Source organism: Lepisosteus platostomus, chromosome 4 (assembly GCF_059453375.1).
Source record: "Lepisosteus platostomus isolate fLepPlt1 chromosome 4, fLepPlt1.hap1, whole genome shotgun sequence".
NCBI lineage: Eukaryota > Metazoa > Chordata > Actinopteri > Semionotiformes > Lepisosteidae > Lepisosteus > Lepisosteus platostomus.
In genome coordinates this window covers 33,686,675-33,708,638 of record NC_142614.1, presented here as the reverse complement: position 1 = coordinate 33,708,638, position 21,964 = coordinate 33,686,675, and the positions used below count along the sequence as shown (strand labels likewise).

Here is a 21,964-nt window from a genome sequence, read left to right as displayed (position 1 = left end):
AACAAAATACTATTCAGAAAAACATAGTTATAATTCACACTAAAGATGGTTTATGGGGTTAAATATCTCTTGTGCCAATTTATGAACAAATGATCAGAAACATCTTAAATCATATAATTGGGTGTAAATACGAATGACTCACATTTTCCTGCCTTTTCTATTGATTTATAGTTTTACAGATTATTAGGGTATGTCAGTATGACAGTCCAAAATTCTATTGAAATTCGTTCAAGGGTGGGGAAAAAATAGCTTTCAACAATTTATCCTTTTTCCATCGTCAAAACTTTTGTGCTCTTTCAACCTACGATTGAGTTGTTCTTCCCCTAGTCGTTCACACCCCAGACCCCAACCCCCACCCTGCTTCCCAAGTACAGATTTAGGCTGACTCAGCCGCGGCATATCAATTCACACATGGAGCTCCACCTCTCTTTCCCGTAGATACCAGTTCAATTTCTCCCTCTCCTCGTCATCTTCTTCTCAAGAGGTTTGCAATTTTAAAGATTCACCGTGGAGAAAGCTGCTGATGGCGGTTTTTGGATGGAGGTCTAATAACCTGTCGGTTTACAAGCAAGGGATTTTAAAGCAGCAAGAGAAAGCTTCAGACCGTCCGCAGGTTCGTTTCAGGAAGCATTGGTTGTTGCCAAGCGAATCTGGGAAACAGCAGGTAAACAGAAATGAGACCGTTTAAAACTCTCCTAATTGACTCATTCACGCGTACTGACTGACTGGACTGCGCGGTGACTACAGGACCCCGGTTCAGACGTGCTAACAATGAAGGAAAGATTGCAGGATATGATTAATTGAATACAATAGCATTTACAGTGAATGTGTAATTCAGTATAAATTACGAACAAGAAGAAATGCGATTGTGTGATAATTATAGGAGTTTATGAGTAAAATGCTGGTTCAGATTAGTAGTTAGACGTACCATGCCCTTTTCACATAGTATCGTGTTTGCAATTTTTGTGGAATAATGTATATTGGCAAGCAAGCACGTGTCTTAAGAGAATTGATCCAGACGCGAGGAAAGTACAGTAAATTATCCTCGCTTTCTTCGATATTTTCCCAAAAACATCGATAACCTTTAGTGACGTTGTAAAAATGTATTCGAAAAACGTCTGTGGCGGAACAGTCATTATTTTGTTTTACCAGGAACAAAAAGTTGTATTTTGATGAAGCGGTACTTTTACAAAACACAGATTGTTTACTAAGTATTAGGGGTGAAATACGCTAGTAACATAGATTTATTAATGATAAACTTTAAACTGATACAAAAAGTGACCCTGCGTTGGAATCAGATTTGCACGGTATGTTATTTCCGTTGGATTAGCAAATACAAGGACATTCATTCTCCTAGCCTAGTCTCTACTATACGGAAAAGCACTTTATTCCAAATACCTTCAATTTAAATAAACGAACACTATTGTAGAAAGTAGAAACTTGGAGTCTAAAATCGAAAACAGGGAGTTGTTGTTATTATTATGATGTGCTATGCAGTTGTATGAAGAATTAAAATATCTTACAGAAAATAAAACGTTAACATTCCTTTATTTTAGTTGGGAATTAGAATTCTAAAAAAAATCATCTGGTGTACCTAACACTTAATCTGGAATCGAGTTTAGCACCGTTTTCCCTAGATTAGAATACATAGTGGGTTTTTTTTAATTAACGTGTGGTAGCATTTTCTTAACCTTTCTAAATTTAATTTTCTGAGGCTAAAATCACCATACATTTTTGACAACACGGGTGATGGACAAATCGAAATATAACATATAGGATATAAGCATTTTGAGTAAGAAACCGTTTTAGTTCTAAATGAGAGAGAAATAAATGAGTTCAAATTACTTGTCTGAGAAACTTCACGTTTGAGACATTGGCAGAGAAGAGGGAGTGCCTTTCTGTGTAGTTTAACAGCAGGCAGGGAAAGAACCGCTTCCTGTGCAAGAAAATCAGTAGCTGCAGAAGTTACTGCAAGACATTACCTGCAGGGACTAATTGGAGGCTGAGAGTGAACCCATTTTTACGGTAAGTAAATGTTGTTCAAGTCATGAGCAATGTTTGGTGTAGCATCTAGGTTGCTTTCTCCTTTGTCGTTCAGCCATCGGCTTCTGGAATTTGGTGTTGACCGCAGTTCAGTAACGGAGAGGAAAGTCTGCTATGAGGCGTTAGTGGCGGGTCTAAGACAATATCCGTTTAATTTCTGTCGTACGTATTGAGACTTCTACCACTGCTCGAGTTAAAAGGCTACAAACCTTTCTGTAGCTACGTCCATCGTCGATTTTAAACTTCTTCTTGATTTAAAATAACAATTAGCTGAGAGAATCGACAGTAGAATCGGTTTTAGGTTTATCGTCAAGTGCCCCCCAATCTTGACTTTCTGTTTCACCTAACATTGCATAGCGTGTGACTAGAGCTATCCTATCCTCCCCAACAGAGGGTTTCGGTCAAGTCTGTTAAGCGTAGTGAGCATGTCACTGTGCTGCGGATCGCACCTTTATGAAATTTTGTTGCACATGATTTATCAGTGGTTTCGCTCTTGTCGGTTGCACTCAGTATTTGCTGTTATTAATATGATCTTTCATTGTGATCTCCACTTGATTTGGTATAAATGTATAAGATATTTAATTGTCCTTCATATAATAAAATAGGTAAAACTTGGGTCGAAGTAGTTCAAATGGGTAGCTGCGTCAGCATGCGTAGGCTGCAAAGGAACAAGTACAGGTTTATTCCATGCTGAAAAGAGAAGAAAGAAACATTACGTTTCGTCCATAGAGCCTTCTTCGGGTGACCTCTGTCGTTAACCCTGTTGCTTTACGGATCTATTTTGCCTAAAATTTGCATTCCAAGTATAAAATTTCCACAGAAAAGCACAGTACAGCAGAATTTATGAAAGTACTAATTTGTATATTGTATATTCGCTCTTTGTACCTTATTATTATCATGCCATTAAGCCATTAGAAGCAAAACCTATACAAGTTCAAGTTGAAGTTTATTGTCATTATACTCATACATAGGTATATGGTATAACGAAATGCCATTTAGCTAGCTCTCAGACGGTAAGAAAGACAGAGACAACAGGCAATGTGCAAAACAACAACAGGAAACTGGTAATGTGAAAAACAACATCAGTTGTGCAAAATCATACATCAACAGAATTAAATAAAGGATAGAAAATTATGGGGAGTGAACATCTTGACATGAGGTAGAGGTAGATTTCAGTGTGTGTTTGAGTTTTGATAAAGAGAAAGGGCACTGTAAGGGTTCAGATCGTGGGTGAGAGAGGCTGGCTGGGAGTTAATTAGTTTAGTAGTGCAGGGGTAAAAACTCTCTCTGAGTCTGGTAGTCCAGGCCCAGATACTCCGGTACCACTTTCCAGAAGGTAGAGGATCAAACAGTCTGTAGCTGGGGTGTGTGGGGTCTTTGATGATGCTTAGAGCTTTCCTTGAGCACCGTCTGTCATAAATGTTCTGGATGGATGGGAGAGAAACCCCAGTGATGGACTGGGCAGTTTTCACCACCCACTGTAGGGCTTTGCGGTTTGCAGTACTGCAGTTGCCATACCCAACTGTGATGCAACCTGTCAGTGTGCTTTTTTGTAGTGCATCTGTAAAAGTTAGTGAGGATCTGGGGACATATCTTAGCCTTCTTTAACCGTCTTATGAAGTACAGGCGGTGTTGCGCTTTCTTAATCAGACAAGTTGCGTTGAGAGACCATGTGAGGTTCTCAGTGATATGGAGGTTGTTGTCTTCTCACCACGTTTTAAGGAGATTGACCTCCTCCCTGTAGGCCCTCTCATCAACTGTGGTGTGATCGGCTAACTTGTTGATGGAGTTAGTGTAATGCTTGGCCTTACAGTCATGGGTGTAGAGGGAGTAAAGCAATAGACCCCTGGGGGACACCAGTGTTCAGAGTCAGTGTGCCGGGGGTGTGGTTTCCAAGCCTGACAGCCTGGTTGCTGCCTGTCAGAAAGTCCCGAATCCAGTTGCACAGGGTGGTGTCAAGACCCAGTGCACTGAGTTGTTGAGTAGTTTCTCTGGAATGATGGTGTTAAAAGCTGAGCTGAAGTCTTGCATATGTGTTCTTTTTATCCAAATGGGATAGGGCAGTGTATATGGCAATGGAGATTGCATCATCTGTGGATCTGTTGTGCCAGTAGGCGAATACCTTTAATTGGGATAAATCAATTGCTTCTTCGCTGTGTGCTTTTTATATTTTTTTCTACAAAATTGTATATGTCAGTATTTTCAAAGAGCTCTGTGCTCAGTTATAACTTCACAAAAAACACTAAAACCGTCATTTACTTTATTGGCAAGATTATTTTGATGTTTTGAATGTTTTTAGACATACAGAGCTCATTTTAAGATGCTTTAGTATGTCATGTATGTAGGTCATGTTTTGGTGTACTGAAACAGAAGAATGAATAAATTTGTTGTATGTAATATTATAAATTAACAATTAATAGGTTTATTCCATGCTGAAAAGAGAAGAAAGAAAACACAAGGTTTAGGCCATGAAGCCTTCTTCAGGTGTGAAGCATAAATTGAAGTATACATAGTATGAATTAATTCTACTATGTATCACATTTACTTTGGCGGTCCTGTCATATATATATACTTCCCCTAAGGATACAATTTAAAATACTTCTTAAAGTGTTATGTACAGTATTTCAACTCCCTATTGAAATAGTAAAATTGTTATTTTATGCATCACAGTAAATGGAAAGTTTATTTTTATTTAGATTTGAAAGTGTTACATATCTTAGAATGACTACTGTTTAACTTTATCTCAAAGTCTAGAGAATCACATGATCTTACTATACTAGTACCATTTTCGGTTACTTGGCCTGAATTTTTGCTTTTGTGTAAAAAATAAGACGTTCTCATTAAGTGTAGGAATGCTTTCTTTGAACAAAATGTCTCAAAGACTGCTATACAACACTTTACAGGCAGCTGGACTCCCGACAGGTCTCACTGCACTGTGTTGAATGTTGAATATGCATATCTTATGTAAAATAATAAGAGAATATTTTGTTTTATACATATTTATAAATAATAGGGAAGTTCATAGACAAATTGTCTTGCTGAGTGTTCTTTTTTGTCATGAAAGGTGTATATGTAGCCCTTCTTAGAACCATACAGTCACAGTATTATTGCAAAGGCTTTTATTGTCAGTTTACCTTTGCAGTTTGTTAGACCAACCCAGAGCAAACAGTTTAGTCATTAGCACTGCAAGGGGAATGTTTGTCTTGCAGGTGCTGTTTATGACTGCAACATTCACTCAGCAGGTGGGAAGGCAGAAGATCAGTGTTGGAATAGATAGGAATAAACAGACTGAATACAAAGCAGATCTTTATTTTGTATTGGAATGCTCTAAATGTCTAAATGACAAAGTTGGAGACCTGTGCCATGAATGGGTTGAAGAACTGATTTCCTCTATTATTGCAAATGTTTGACACTGAATGTTTTCTAGCTCTTCAACCAAAATCTAATATCAGATGAAGGGAACTTGAGTGAAAAAATAACACATTTTTATACTTATTTCATTTATTTAATGAACAAAACCAACTGGCACTGCATGAAAAAGTACTTAGTTAAATTAACCCAATTAAAGGGATAATTAGAGTCAGCTGATTGAACACAACAAGGCCTGATTACAGCCAGCCCTGCTCAATATAAACCTCACTTACTGTATTTTGACCCTTACTATCAGAGTCAAGTTGCCAGCACAAAGATTCAAAAAGCACATTATGTCACGATCAAAGGATATTCCTGAAGAGATCAGAAAAAGAGTTGTTGATATCTATCAGTCTGGAAAGGGTTACAAAGCCATTTCTAAGGTTCTGGGTCTCCACTGAACCACAGTGAGAGCCATAGTCTCCAAATGGAGAACACTTTGAACAGTAGGGAATTTTCTCAGGAGTGGCAGGCCTGCCAAAATTTCTCAGCGTATAATCATCCAGGAAGTCACAGAGGATCCTAAAAAAACATCCAAAGAACTGCAGGCTTTTCTTGCCTCAGCTAAGGTCAGTGTTCATGACTCCACAATCAGAAAACGGCAAAAATGAGCTTCATGGGAGTGTAGCAAGGCGGAAACCACTGCTAACCAAGAAGAACATAAATGCTCATCTCTCATTTGCCAAGAAGCATCTGCATGATCCCCAAGCCTTTTGGGAGAATGTGCTATGGACAGATGAGTTAAAAGTGGAACTTTTTGGACGACATGGGTCCCATTTCGTGTGGCGTAAAGCAAACACAGCATTCCACAGTAAGAACATCATACAGTCATCCGTCCATGAGCTGAAGCTTAAGCATAGTTGCAGCAAAACAATGATCCGAAACACAAAAGCAAGTCCACATAAGAATGGCTGAAAAGAAGCAAAATTAAAGTTTTGGAATGGCCTAGCCCTAGTCAAAGATCAGAGCTAAACCCAATAGCGATTCTGTGTAGGTCCCTGCCTGATAATGCAACTCAAAAGGTTCCCAAAGGTTTATATTGGTGTGGATGAGGTGCTTTATGCTTACATTTGCATAATCTTCTATGTTCACTGGTATGCGTCTAAATTAAGTTTTTTGGCAATCATCAGTTGGGATTGTATTTTTAACTACGCATTTAAAACAAACCTTTTATCAGCAAGGCCACAATGCTGAATGCAAGAGGAAAACAAGAGTATATTAAACAAGAGTAGCTCAAGTCTATTGTAAATGCTAGCAACAAGATAAAAAAGACTATTGATGAAGTACATTTTAAAGTACTATTGATAAAGTACTTTGCTCCTAAGCATACAAAATTATATTCTAGGGTCTCTACCTGATCAAACAATGTATATTGAGCTGCAGGTAAATAGTTTGAGATGATATGGGTGTGAAGTAAAAATGGTTTGGCCAGTGGTAATTACATTATAATTAACATTTAATGATTACGATTTAACATTTAATTTATTTAAAAAGCAATCCACCTATACAGATGTGGCAATTGTGTATTAAAGAGGCTAGTCCTGTGTCGTTATAGGTAGCAGTTAAGGTATAATATAATATAGGTATTATATTAAGACTGGGTAAGACCTTGGATAAACCTGTTTCCACTGCTGACGTAGTAGATGAAATCAGTGGTACTTATCTCTTGGCCTAATAGGTTGCAAAATTAACAATTGATCAGATCAATTGATTAGTTGAGTGGGAGAGTGTGTGACAATATTAAGGAGGGAAAGCAATATTAAATATTATTTTAATATGATTAAAGTGTACATTAATGCAAAATAACAGTAATAGACAGATTAAAGTATTTCAAGTAGGTAGCTGTGTCAACATGCATAGGCTGCAAAGGAACAAGTAAAGGTTTATTCCATGCTGAAAACAGAAGAAAAGAAACACAATGTTTCAGCTGTGGAGTCTTCTTCACACACCTTAATTTTATTTCCTCACATTGCTCATAAACTTTACAGCATCACAGTACTCTTTATACAACGTTTCAGCTGCTCTTACTGTAGACTATTATTTTTACTCTTTTACACCCATGTACACATAAGCATCTTCCATAATTTAATATTGATCTATACTCTTGTAAGTTTTGGGGTAAGTACAGTTTTATTCTGGGAATTTGGAGCTTTCTTGTGGGAGTGCCAGAAGTGCACGTTCTTTGTAAATTTAATGTAAATGCAAGTCTCTCGTATAGCATTAATTAGAAAATAATTTTTCGATTCTGATTCCATTTTGATGTTAGTTACCAGAAAGGGCAAATGTTCTGGAGTAAATAATTCTTTACGAAACTACCTTGTGAAACTCAGAATGCTCTGAGTCAAAATCATTTGTGTAGTTTCCTCTCTGAGACTTGCCTACCCTGTCTTTGATCTTTGAAGTTTTTTTTAATGATGAGGCGCTAGATTGTAGAGCTTGCTTTCATCTGCTTAATAGCCTATATTTAGTCCCTTATTTGTAGTTTTGCTTTCCCCTATTTTGAGCATACAAATAAGTTAAATACTCTGAAACATTGACACTTGACTACACTTGTTGTTGGTAAGGTTGGAAAGATAGAAATACTCAACTCTATACAGTTAAACCTGCATTAAAAAAAATCCTATTAAACCCTTTTTAAAAATTAAAAAATACAGTTTTTTTTAATTACTTGATGATAAGAATCAAAAGGCATTTCATTTTTATCTACATTTTATTTTAGTTTTATGCAGAAGGATCCTATCGCACAATATCAGTTTAAAACGTTAAGTAGCTTCCTGAAAAAAACAACTGTTTGCAGCCAAATACCTTTTGACCAAATTATTAATTTAATATGTTAGATAACATTTAAAAGATGAAAATCATATCATAATATTCTATAATATTGCAAATAAGCCTCCACTTTTTACAGATAACTGATAGCTTTTGATCAGAGCTACTCTTAATAGTAATTATATCTATCAGTAGGTATCAGAAAACAAGTAATGTAACGCATATATCCCATTTTCAGCCTTAGATCACTTCTAAGAAGGCAGAGGAAATAATGAAAAAAGTGTTTTAGGATCAGTGAAAACCTTCCTGGTAATGAGATAAAAAATAATACTATAAAGAGCTGTAAAGGTTTTAAAATCCGTTGTCCAGTGTTACAGATGTACAGTTTTCACCCCTGAATGACATGATGTCCTTCATACCTGTCATTCCACTCAAGGCATTGTTGGAGGCACTGTGATAATGTTTACGATAGTATCACTTTAAGAATGTGTATCAACAAAACTGAAGACTGCTTCTATACTCTCCTTCAAGTCAAGGCAAGAGGGCAAAACAGAACCTGAGAGAACCACTAATTCAGTCAACCAGAAATGATGGGCAAAGTTAATTATAACAAAATTCTTCCATTTCTTAAAGTAGGAGTTAAGTTTGCATACTTTGGGAAATATTATATGAAGTTTTCCAGTACAAAAGTTGTCACTTTTGTAAATAAACAAGACAAAAAAGAATTCTGATTTTACTGTTGGAGTTTACATTATTTTCTTTTTTACTACAATAGCAACCATATAAAGCATTTATGGGTATAAAATGACTCCATCCTGTTTTTTAAAATATCTCTTAACCTAATTTGAGAGTTGCATGCAGTTTTAAGTTGTGCTCTTGTGTAGACATGAACAATTTTAAATTCTCTGTGTTCCAAATTGTGACTATCAGCCCTAATCTTCTCTTTAAAGTCTATGATGGTGCAGGGTTTTTGAATCAAACACGATAAATGTATGAGACCACTTTCCAAATCCTAGTGCACCAAGGTTCACGTTTCTTACACTTTTCTTTCTTCTCTGTTTAGTAGTGCAGTTTTTTTTACAAGTACTTTGGTAACGTTCTTTTTGTGATGGTTGTGCATACGATTTCATGCAGACTCCTGATGTATGCAACATAAAAACAGGCATAAAACAGTGCCATCGAAAGAGTAGGCAGCTTTTTTAAATCATGGATTTAAATACTTTTTTACAACTTAAATTAAATAGGTAATAAATACAAGGATAGGTAAGTTTTAAAAACCTTTTAATTAATATATTGAACTATCACTGTCCGTGTACTAAATTCTGAATACATCTGCAGAGGATTTAATGCTCTAAAAAATAGGAAGGCAACAGGGGTAATATTCCTATGTCTTACTTGATCAATGCCCTGATGTTTAGATATTGTAGAAATTGTATTGTAGAAATTATTATATAAGAAATAGTCTTAAGTCTCACCTAAGACTTCTGACTTTGTACAATTCATATACACTTTCAGTTGGTCTTATAATTATATTTCAGTTGGGGCTGTTATTATTAAGTCTGGAAATTGTTTGTAGCTGTGTATTTACATTTGTTAAAGATCCAGAAAAAGTTTAGATTAAAAGACTTTCTCTGCAAGTAACATACTCTTTCACTTTAGATAAAGTTAGTGTAGAATTTAGTCTGCATACCAACTTATTGTAATGCAATGTAATGCTTTGTAAAGTAAGAATAATAGCCTACCTTGTTTCATATAGTGAAAACTATGTAATAAAAAAAGATAAGCATCTATTTTTGTATATAACTAAACCCAAAGAACAGTTTTCAGAATCCTTAGAATGTTAACATTTTACATTCCTGAATTAGCTCTACAACTATGGCATTGTTAAAACTTTTACTTCATTTGAAAAATGTAGATCAATTTAAATAAGAATTGATTATTATAATCACATCTGATTTTTATACTTTAAAAATGACAACCAATATATAACAGCATGTTATTGTAACTTTGTGTGTAATGCAACATTTTTGTCTGTTCATCATGCAAAAAGCCAGCTTTAGACAACTGGAGAGGAAGTGAGTGGCATGGCACTTAACACTGCTGTCTCATGGCTCTTAGGTTCTGGGTTCAGTTCTGGACTGAAGTTCTTTCTTTGTGGAGTCTGCATTTTTCTTGTGTTTGTGTAGGTTTTCTCCATGTGGTCCAGTTGGCTACCACATTCTGAAGATATGCTGACTTGTTCTTGTTTTTGTTTTTACCCTGCAATGGACTGGTGTCTTGTGTAGGGTGTAGTCCTGCCTTCCACGATGGGCCCCAGATGGCCAACATGCCTACGTGGAATAAGCTACTTGCTTATGATGAATGGCTGAGTGAAATTATGGGGAAAATATACTGGACATAAAAAAACTATTACTCTAGAAAAATGAAGTACAGTCCTTCCTGCGCACTCATCCTAACATGAAATTCTAGCAGGACTGTGCATGTCTTCATGCTGCTCAAGTGACAGCAGTCTTGCAAGATAAGAATGTGACAGTTCTGCTTTGACTGTCCCACTCTACAGACTTGAACATTTCTGGGAAGAGCTAGGATTATATGTGGTAAACAGCTCAGAGACCAGTGACCAGGCACATGCTTTGTGAGGGGTATGGGTAGGTATCCCACAAAACAGTATTTGCAAACTGGCATTAAGCTTGCATTGCAAATGTAAAGCTTGTACTGCATCTGAAGGTGGCCACATGCTACTAGCCTGTGACATTCCACAGTGATCCCATGTGTTGATGTAGCTTGCTGATTACTAATGTTAATTAGAATAATTAATTTACCTATGTCACTTCTGTTTCTTTAAAATGTCAATGTACTGGGTAGAGAAAGATGTTCATTTCCTGATAATAGTGTATTCCTGTGAATATTTAAGATAAGATTACTTTATTAGCCATATACAATTTCTCGCATTAGGAATTTGTCTTTTTCACATACCCCAGCTTGCTTTCCATGAGACACAGACAGGGAGAGAAGCTTGGGGTCAGAGCACAGGGTCAGCCATTGTACAGCACCTATGGGGCAGTTGGGGTTAAAGGCATTGCTCAGGGGCCCAACAGATTAGGATTCCTCTGCTAGCTACAGGATTTGAACCAGCAACCTTCTAGCCATAAATGCAGTACCTTAGCCACAGTGCCACCACTCTACCCTAGGGTTCTGCCCTCCACCCATATTTTGCAGCATTTTGTAAGCTTTCAAATTTCCTTATATATTATGGGTTACCTAACTAACCTAATGGGCTCTGGAATTGTTCTATAGCAGTGTTCTGTAGTAACAAGAAAAAATCTATAATTTTACTCTGGAAATCAGTTAATTTAAAATATTATACAAAAAGTAAAAGCACTCTAAATAATTCATAAATAGCTTTAAAAGTGTAAATATAGTCTTGTCAAGTTATTGCAGTCTTTATTGAGTTGAATGGGATTTAGTTAAAGCTGTAGAGAACAGTGAGGAAGATTTCCCTAAGAAGGATATGCAAAGATAAGTTGCAACTTGTACACAAAACCTGTAAAACATGGACAATTCTAAACTTTTATGAAAATTTAGTACTTTAAACATTTTATTTTCCTTTAATTAGTCACTAAACTGTTATTCATTTCTTCAGCTTTTTATTTACTTTTATTTTTTTTAGTATGATACCTTCTATTTCTTAAGTTGTTTTTCCAAGAAAAACCTTGCTTAACAATGATCCTAAGCTGTGTGGTTTTAATTTAAATGTTTTGCATTTGGCAGGAGAAAAGATTACTGTGTATCCTTATAAATTATTTCCAAGCACTGAAACAAAGACACAGATGGTAGTGAACCAGGCATTTTCTTTTGATCATTTAGTTACTGGTTTCATTGGTCAGGAGGACTTCTAATCTTTTATTTTTTAATGTTGGCTTTGGGGCAATTTCATTTTGCCTACATGTGCTGTATAAAGATGTTTTCAAAGTGCACAGTACGTGACCAAAGTTCACTGTCAAATCAGGTTTTACTTTGGAATACGTAACGTTGACTGTGTTAGTGCACTTGGTCAGTTAAATGCTTTATATGAAAATAATTTTTTGAGAAAGAATTTGAGTGTTTATGTTTGTGATAATGAGAAGAAAAATCAGTGAAACTGCTGGATGCTTTTAAATAGCACTCAGCTGATTTTGACTTCTTATCCAGTTACTCGCTTTAATAAAATAATTAAGGTTTGATATTGAATGGAAACCAAAAACAAAAGTGGTACTCAAGGACTATGGCTATCTACCACTGACCTTTGTTGGTGAAAAATGAAGATAAAACCTGAGAGAGATAGAGATGAATATGTAAGAATAAGTTTATAGAGGAAGGAATTGCAGTTACAAATTCAAAAATGTGTATTTGTTACCACATTTATTTCTAATCTGCATTTCTGACCATATTTAGATTAGTGTATTAATAAGTCACACATCAGATATGTTTTTTGCACTTCCTGGTCTGGTTTCAGATCAAAACCTCAGCCTGACCTCCATTATTAAGGTTGTTGTGTTAAGATTGAAATTGCTTTAAAAATTTCTGCTGCAAAGGTCCTTGAAACAATTAACCAGTGATCAAATCTAGTTATCAACATGATTGGTATATCTTTGCATGAAATCTGAAGAAGTGCCTTTATAAACATGCATGAATGTCTTCTTCTCACAGGTTTGGAACACTGACAGCTCTGAGTCCAGGGAACTTTGTTGCATTTGGTGCACCATGTCAGAAGACACCCTGTGTTCTGGATATCAGCCGGCTTTGCAGTGATAGTGAAGGGACTGAAGATGTCTGCGTGTGGAGACTTTGCCGAACACGTGTGGAAACCGGGCTCCTGCAAAAACTGCTTCTATCCCAGAAGTGCCCACAGACAGGCAAGGCCTATTGAAACCACTGCTCAGAACGGCATCACCTTACAAAGAAATTATGTGGATCGAAAGAAAACAGATGCAGCACAGAATGAGGATGACTGTGTAATTACCCCCCTGACCTATTCTAAGCCCACAATTGCAGTTAAGCCTACGAGAATGAATTCAGAGACATCTGATGTGTGGACCAATTTGAATATGAACACTGACCTCCAACAGGTAAACTTTTAAAAGTTTCGTGTGAAGCACTTTAGCCTCCATCTACATGTCATGGCAGTACCATATTATTGAAGGTCATTTAATGATTGATCCTTAATTTCTTATAAAACAATTGTTCCAAGAAAAAACTGCTTTCATTTATGCATGAAGGAATTTTATCTAATTCTTATTTATGTTCTGTAATAATGTTTCTTTTGGAAATTTACATTTGTGGTTGGTGTTTTTATAATAATTTTGTTTAAATATCAGTGCATTTTCTCATTTCAGAAGGGCACAAGTTATTTATAACCACAGAAGAAATAAGACACAGAAGAACTACTTAGTAGATAGACATAAAGTATTACTCTCAATGATATGTCTCATTAATTTTGTGGATTTAATTTATTTCAGGACAGTCAGAGTCCGAATGAAAAACTTTGTCATAAGAAGATGTTGGGCCTCACACAAGTTTACATGGACAATCATCACAGCAGCAAAACTTTAAAAGACGCTGTTTTTCAGAATGCAGCTGGAGATAAATGCAGCTATTCAAGCCTGTGTTCTGCCAGCACATTATCCCCTTCAGGTCTTCCAAAGGAGCCAGTTTTCATTAGCAGCATCTTTGTGACTCAGGAGGATGTACGAGCACCTCTGACTCTTGGGGAGAATGGAACAAGCCCCTGTGAAAGCTACCGACCACAGATCACAAAAACAGCCATGAGCACTTATACTAACAGCAACTCCAGAGGCTCTTTACCAAAGAAGGAAGACAGGACACTTCCCTTGAACAGCTCTGACAGTTACAGGGAAGCCCTCTGCTATGGCTCTTCTGGACAGGAGCAGCAACCAACATTGGAGATTGCAATCAACATACTCGCAGCTAACCCCACCACCACTGCTGGAAACTCAGTGAAATCAAGCACTTCTTTCTCCTCTGGCTTTCCCCAAGAGAGGGGGCTTCAGAACTCTTATGGGAGCCATGGGAGGCTCTCCAGCAGGGTTTCTTCAATGGTGTCTGAATCTGCTAGCCTGTCAGACTCCTGTTCTTATCGGAGCAGCACAGACTGTCTCATCTGTTCTGAGGGGCTGGACCAATGTAGACAGGCAGGGTGTGAATTGTTTCCCTCTCTTGATGCACAAGTCAAGGAGAGGCCTCAGAACCTGATCTCTTCTCCCAGTCCACCAACAAAGAGCCAACCCATTCAGTTGAATAGTGAACCCATTTATGCTGAGAGCACCAAAAAGAAAAAAAGGTCCCAAAATGAGAACCCTCTCCAAAAAAGGTCAGATATAGAGGTAGACCTCACAGGTGACAAAGACTGCCAGAGAGCTAAGATTACTGTCATGGCAGCTCACACTGAGGAAGACAACCGAACATTTTACCTCAGCAGTCCTGACTCAGCTGTGAGCACACAGTGGCCACACTTTAGCCCCACTTCCACGAAAGATCCTAACAGCCCTTCATTCAAGTGGCCCTCGGACAGTTCCGATACAGCTTCAGCCTTACTGCAGCCCAGACTTCAACCCAGTCCACCAATCCCTCCTAAGAGAGGCAGTCGATCTCCAAAATCATTTTCTTCCACTCCAATATCAGATAAGGAGGCTGAGTCCTCTTTTCAAGCTGAGACACAGAGTTCCTGCTCCTATTTACAGGTCCAGAGCAGGTCCACAGAGGACGCACACAATTTGGGAACCTCAATGTCAGCCACAGAAAAGAGACACAAGTTCTTTAACACAGCCTGGAACTGGGAAGGCAGAATAGAAGAGGAGGAGGAGGGGGGAGAGGAGACGGTGCATCAGTGCAGGCCACACGGTCTCATCAATGGTGCCGCTGTCTCGGAGCCGAGCGATTCAAAGCCTGGGAGCCCTGCTGCACACAGCAAGGAATATAATCAGCCAGGCAGAGCTCACAATGGTGCCAGTCATTACCACCCAGGCAGAGCATCAGAAAAGGACAAACATAACAAGAACATGTTAGCTAAGGCAGCATCTTCCACTTCAGACTTCCCAGCAGAAAAGAACAAGGCTAATGAACAGATACCTCCTCCCCCACCGCCGAAAAAACACCACAGGTATGCTATGAATCTCTAGTTTATTACTTTTATTAATGCTGATTTTGTACTGAAATAAATACAATGTTGTAAAGCATATTCTGGTATAGTGTTGTTCAGTATTTTATGTGTTTATTACTGTATCGTGTTTCAATCTGTTACTTTTAACTCTAGTGTCATTAAATGCTATTTACAAATAAATGCCTTTTCAGACAAATTAATACAAAATGGTTAATTGATAAGTAAAAATACAAGAGTAATTCGTGTTTTCTGTTTATTTTAACCCACTTTCTGTTACTTGGTTTTGCCTTCTGAATGATAGCACATTGTTCCAGTATGAGCTCTGGGTTATTGTGACTCCTGGTCGCCCAGAAGAAGTTGGTTTCTAATGATAGATAGAGTATTAGTAACTAATGATTGTACAGTAACTCTAATCCTAGTGTTTATAGCCTAACACTGAGAGTAAAGGGTTCCTTTCAAGTACATCGGACAGCATTGCCAGATTTATGCTTTCTTGCAATGTCTGCTTTATAACTACATCACGACAGAAAAGGTTGAACTTGAAAGGCACATAGAGAAGCAGCGTTGGACCTTGAGACATGAGCTCTTGGAGGGTCAGTGTGAGGTCCAAGATATGTTTCCCCCTTTAGTGAATTTTAGAAGTCAGTGTTTTGAATATGGAATTAAGAAGTATTAATCAAAAACACAGTAAATGTATTCAAGATATACTGTGTAATACAAATTGGAGTGCACAATCTCCTCTATTGTTTTTTTTAGTATTTTTGTACCAATTACTATATCATTTTTCTTGTGGCATTGCATTAGTTTTTATTGAAGAATAAAATAAAAATGTTTTGATTAGGTATTCAGTTGATGATATTTCTACCAAAAGTAATAGCAATTTTTGTTTTAAGGTTCTTCATCTTCTTCCTGATGATATTGGTATAATAGATTCAGGTTCATAATTGACCACATTGATTTTCTGACTTTTTTATAACAATTGAATTTTATGTTTTTATACTGGGTAAAAATATAAAGTATATATAAAGAAAATATATTAAGTAAATTGATCAAAGATAAAATCATCTCTGGAGTTTATTAGCATTTTTAAACTAGTGTTTAAAAAGTGATGATGATTTCAAAATATTTAGTTTCCAACACCTCAGTCTTTCTTAAAATCATTCTTCTCATGTGAAAACATGACTAGACTGGAACAGAAGTGCTTAAATTCACTATTTGGAATGTGGATCCAGGCCTGTGTGCCTGATATACAGTATTTGTTAACCAAGACTTTAATTATTTGTAAGTATCATTTAGGGATGAACTAACAAAATTCAAAACAGTTAGTATATTAGTAGATTCAGTGATTTAGTTATATATTTTTTAATTTAGGAGAGAATCAGAAAGGGGTGATAGAGGCAGTATGTGAATTGTTTTGTATTGTTTTAAATTTTCTATAACAATCTGAAAGTTATCTGTTTTCTTTATCCTACTTGCTATCATTTACCTTTCTCTATTTCAGCTCTGTTGAGATCTAAAGTCTTTTCACAGAAGATAGTCTGGAATGTGCCTCAGAGCATGATGTATTTTTTTTCTTTTTTTAAAGGGAAGAAAGAAAAGATTGAATAACTAATGGCAGCTGAGAGTTTTGTGATAAACGTGTGATGTTTTGACAAACCTAACATTGTTTGTTTGTGTCTGTGCACAATGGAGTGCTGTCCTTGACCATAAAGAGGGTTCTCTTTAGAAATGAACAAAGGAAATATTGGTTAGATAGTACACTACATGGTATTTTCTCAGGATCTTTTTGTCGTCATGCAGAGATCAGAGGAAAAATACTCAAGGTTTTTCTTTTTTACTTACTCTACTGTATGTGCAGTACAGGTTTCCACAGGAATTAAAGTTTATTTTGAAATATCATTGTAACCTCAGGGTGCTTAAAGTGCATGTGAATGACAACATGATTGTCCTGTATTTAAAGTATTACAAGTCATAGCTTTATTTGTAAATTGCAGAAGTTGACTTTGAATTGTATATATAGTCAAATGTTTAATTTTATGTGATTACTTGTTGCTTTAATTGTGTTATTGTGTAAGCATTTGCTACCCAGTGTACCGTATGAAGGTTTAGTATGGTATAGTGAGATACATTCTATAGTGAAGCATGGTATAATAATTGATGAAGAAGTTGTATAGTGAAGCAAGATGCATTTCAGTTATTGTATAAATAACTCGAAATGTCAGGAGGTATTTGTTTTTTTTAGATGAAGACTAGAGATTTATTTGTACTGATGTTTTTCTACAAGGTTGTGTTTTTACTCATCCAATATATGGTCCTATATATCGCTTTTTTAAACTGGTTTACCCACAGAGGGTATTGATGAGCAAAAAGAGGCCTTACTTGGCAGGCATAGGGTGCAAGGCAAAACTAAACTCTAGATGTATCACCAGTTCATCACACACACACAGTCACTCACAAGCATATGGTGGGCAATTTAGAGATGCAAAATAATTTGGATAGCAAATTTGAAAGGATCCTGTGAAATTCCATGCAGCTTTAGGGAGAATATGCAAACTCCATACTGTTAGTGCCTAAGATCACAATTGAAACGAACCCAGGATCCAAGAGTTTTGAGGCAGTAATGCTAAACACCATGCTACCATTATTTTTATATTCCACTCAGCCACAGTCAGTGCCATCTCAGAGACGTCTTTCATACAGACAGAAACGTACTTGAATGGAACACTTAAGTGCACTGTACGGCTGCATCGGGTTATGTTTCTGATTTTCTGTCATATTTAAGTTAATGAAGTATGGAAAGGATCCTTAAATTTTGGAAATACATACAAAATTAGTTTAAAAACCTGTTCAGTTTATCTCCTTATGTGTTTACATACATTCTGCTGACATACAAAATTCTACACTATAAAGCATCTGGTGAAATCAAACAGGCATTTTTAATTATATTAATTGTTTCCTTAAAATCCTCACATGTTCATGGGTTAGGCCGCAATACTACAGGTAAAGGTGCCTCTATGATAAATAACACATGGATTAAGATCGAGTGATAGAGGTAGTCTTGACTGATAGTATACTGTATGAGGGAGCCTGTTTGAATTCTAATTTCTAACACTAAAGGTCTGACACTAAAGGTATCTTTGTACAGTCCATCTGTACTACAGAGTCTTGGAAAACGACTGGTATTCTAAGCAGTTAGGGGAAAAGCTTATACTCAGATTAATGAAGAAAAACAACAGGCCTCCTGAGAGGCTCTATCGGCATAGGCTCAGCTGAGTTTAGGTTGAGCTCTTGGTTCAAAGGGTCAAGCAGTTATGTTGCTAGCCGACCTGGATTCTCCAAGCAGGGGGCTGCTATCAGTGGTAGGGTGGGATTAGTTACAGGTTTAGGCAAAGGCTCTGTCAGTGCTGAACATCCTGTACAGCAATGTGATAAAAGATTACTTCAAAGGTGGGCAGGTCAGCGGAGTGTACCTAAATATACTCATTCTTCACTGTGTGAGGGCACTTGAGCACTTGTCTTGTGAGCCAAGAGATGAAAAACACACAACTGTCTATCCCAAATTGGGTGGGTGTAACAAAAATTGTTGGCTATACTATTTTTTTAATTAATGATTAATGGAATTCAAATTATCCTGGCACTGTTAAAGAGCAGCACATAGCAAATTGCTTTTGAGGTATCAATTTCACACAGCTTTGACATGTCAATCTAATTGGTTTTGCAGGTTTTCAACTTATCAACAGTCACCCACACAACACATATGGAATGATGATCATTTTACTGGAAGATATATAGTTTTCTTATTTTATAAAATTAGTAATGAAACATGTCTGCCCTTGTCCTGTGACATTGCATGTATGTACAGACACATTTAACAGACACGTTCAGCACAACTGCATATTTCTTCAGAACAGGTCTTGGCAAGTACATGGTGTGGTCGGAGAAAAGTGGTGTGTGTGTGTATAAGCTTATTATTCCTTACTTTATTGATATGCTTAGTAAAACAATAGTGAACAACAACATAATTAGAAATAAAAAAATCACATTTACACAACAAATTTCTTCTGAAGAGAAAATGTGGAGAATTGCTATAGTTGATGTTGATAATTGCTTTTATCTGATGCCTCCTTGTCAACCCAGTGATAAGTAACTCTCAGCAATGCAATTTTCTAGCCGGAATACATACCTAGAGCTTTACAAGAAAAAAACAACATAAATTTGGATTATGTAGATACTACAGAACTTTTTCCAATTTAATAGCTGATGTCAGATACTGCAGAATATGTTCCAATTTGGTGGCTTTATTTTGGCATGAGCCCTTAAATATTTTACTACTGTACTAGTAAATATTGTTCAAGAAGTATTGTTTTATTGTATTCTTGGTTCTAAAAGTAAACAGTATCTTAGCTGAAAGCTTTTCCATTGTGTATGATGTATATAATAAAGCCTTTGTGTACAAAGAAAAAAAGAAATAAGTACTATACAGTGTAGTACTATACAGTGAACTGTATGATCTGCTCTGAAGTGCGACCTGACTGTACTAAAATATATTTCTGCATCACTACAGTGTTATATTCCTGCCTGGTTGTTTTATTATCTACATATATATATCTAAACGTCCAAAATAATAGGAATAATGTTACAAACTAGTGGCAAGTCGTTACTCTTAAAGTTTTGATTATAGTGTTTTTGTTTTCTCTCCAAATAAATACTTTATTGTTTCTCTGTGCAAAGGACAAACCTATTCACCTCAATTATAAATATTCCATATCGGATGCTTTTGGAATTATTGTAGGAAAATCATTGCATGTTTTGTAAAGCTGAACTGGAAGAATTTGTATTTCTATTCTTTACAAGTTTTCTGTCTTATGTATCATTGCATTGTACTTACAAAAACAGCAACTGCATTTTAAATGTGAAGAAATGAGAAACTAGAATATAATGTTTTGAAGGTAGCTGATGTGAGTATTGTTTTTAACTATACTTTAAAACTCTGCAGAAATATATTGTCAGTACCCAAGAGCAATGTGGGTGTGATCATTCCTTACCATGTCCATGTAATTATTCACTGAGTTGGGCAACATGTTTGAGATGCACATGACTGGATGTCATTTATTGTGGAAGCATCTTTAATCTGAATCTTGTTTAGGTGAAATGCTAATGCAAACCTTACTGAGGGAGATGTACAGTATTTAAATTGTGGCCTGATAAGCAGGTTTATTGTGAACGTACTTAAATGAAAACAGTCTTTTCAATTAAAGAAATTTCTCAACAGGCAAATGAAAATCGTAAAATGACAGGAATTGCCAAGAAATTAAAGATTGCACGTATCTAATCTTCATTAACATGTCTTTGATTAACAAAATTATATAAATCATCAATATCATGTCTGATGTCAATTCCTAGCTACCATAGATTGGTATATTATACTGAAAAAAATGATATTCCAAAACAATTTGCAAACAGCAATTTCAAGCTATTGAATAGGTGGTTGTGCCAGCTTTTTAGTAGAAATAGTCAATGAAATATTATATTCAACCCTTTTTTTTGGACAACTAGGTGAATGCCTGTGCCACAGAATGTCTCACTTAAACAAAATGTTCACTACTGGGTTTATCACTACTGATAAATTCCTAGTTTTTGACAACACATCTCTCACCACACAAGGTGAAGAACCATAGGCCATGCAAAATGCAAACAATCAAGTGCAGAAAGCAAATTGTAAATAAATAATAAATAGTACAATATTAAATGTATATGTAGATTCTAAGGGGGTGCCAGAAGATTGTTAGATATTACTCTTGTAGATATTACTCTCTGGTAAATTGTTTAAAATATAAAGCACTCATTTTTTAAAATAAACCTTAGCTTGATAGACAAAATATCATTTGTAACATTATCTAACAATGAAATGTAGCTGATGTAGGTTCTTAAATCATGGAAACTTCTCAAGGTAAAGTAATTTTGCCCTTACACAGGTGCTTAAAGCTTTCACTCTTTTAGGGGGAGTATAAAAGTTTATGATTTTTTTTAGAAAAGAATGGAAACAAAATTCAAAGGGCACTTATAATCTATTACAATGTTTTTTTTTATTATAGATGTAACAGAAGTGCATTTCCAGGTGTCCTAAATTATTTATTTAGAATTTGACATGATAAATATAAAAGCATGTTCCTAACAGCATCAGGAAATGGCTTTGTGCTTTGGTTTTGAACATACAGCTAGATGTGTCGCACCAAAAAAAGGTAAGAGACTCAAGAAGTTAGCTTGAGACTGTTCTCAGAGTGTTCTCAGATTTTAAAAGTGACCTACTTTGACAAATGATGATCTGCAACTGCTACACAACTTTGTCAGATTTGTAGTATCAGCCTTTGATTGTGTTTGTGAAGGCTCTGTACAACCATCTCTGAGGTAAGAATGACATCTTACCACTACATTTGTAACCAGCAAACTCTTTTGTGGTTACAAAACAAAATATGTAAGGTTTCTATATTGATTTGATTGATGACAATATCTTCTATTTAAAGATGCACTAGAAATGCAAGTCCATATCAAGTACACAACTACCAAATTCCATTCAATTAT

General features: G+C 36.1%; 1 protein-coding gene across 3 annotated transcripts in view; it reads left to right on the top strand.

Annotated features, from left to right (window-relative positions):
- Positions 1-400: 400 nt before the first annotated feature.
- The window catches only part of prag1 (PEAK1 related, kinase-activating pseudokinase 1), a 35,579-nt gene continuing 14,015 nt past the window's right edge, over positions 401-21,964 (top strand). Inside the window, exons 1-3 of one of the 3 annotated variants that reach the window (XM_088629447.1) lie at positions 401-613; positions 12,913-13,331; positions 13,722-15,382. In XM_088629447.1, coding sequence (XP_088485573.1) covers positions 13,032-13,331; positions 13,722-15,382 — 1,961 coding nt within the window. In that variant the 5' untranslated portion in view covers positions 401-613; positions 12,913-13,031. Of the gene's footprint in view, positions 665-736; positions 2,026-12,912; positions 13,332-13,721; positions 15,383-21,964 lie in introns of those variants that run through there. The other 2 variants (XM_088629446.1, XM_088629445.1) reach the window with 2 other exon arrangements.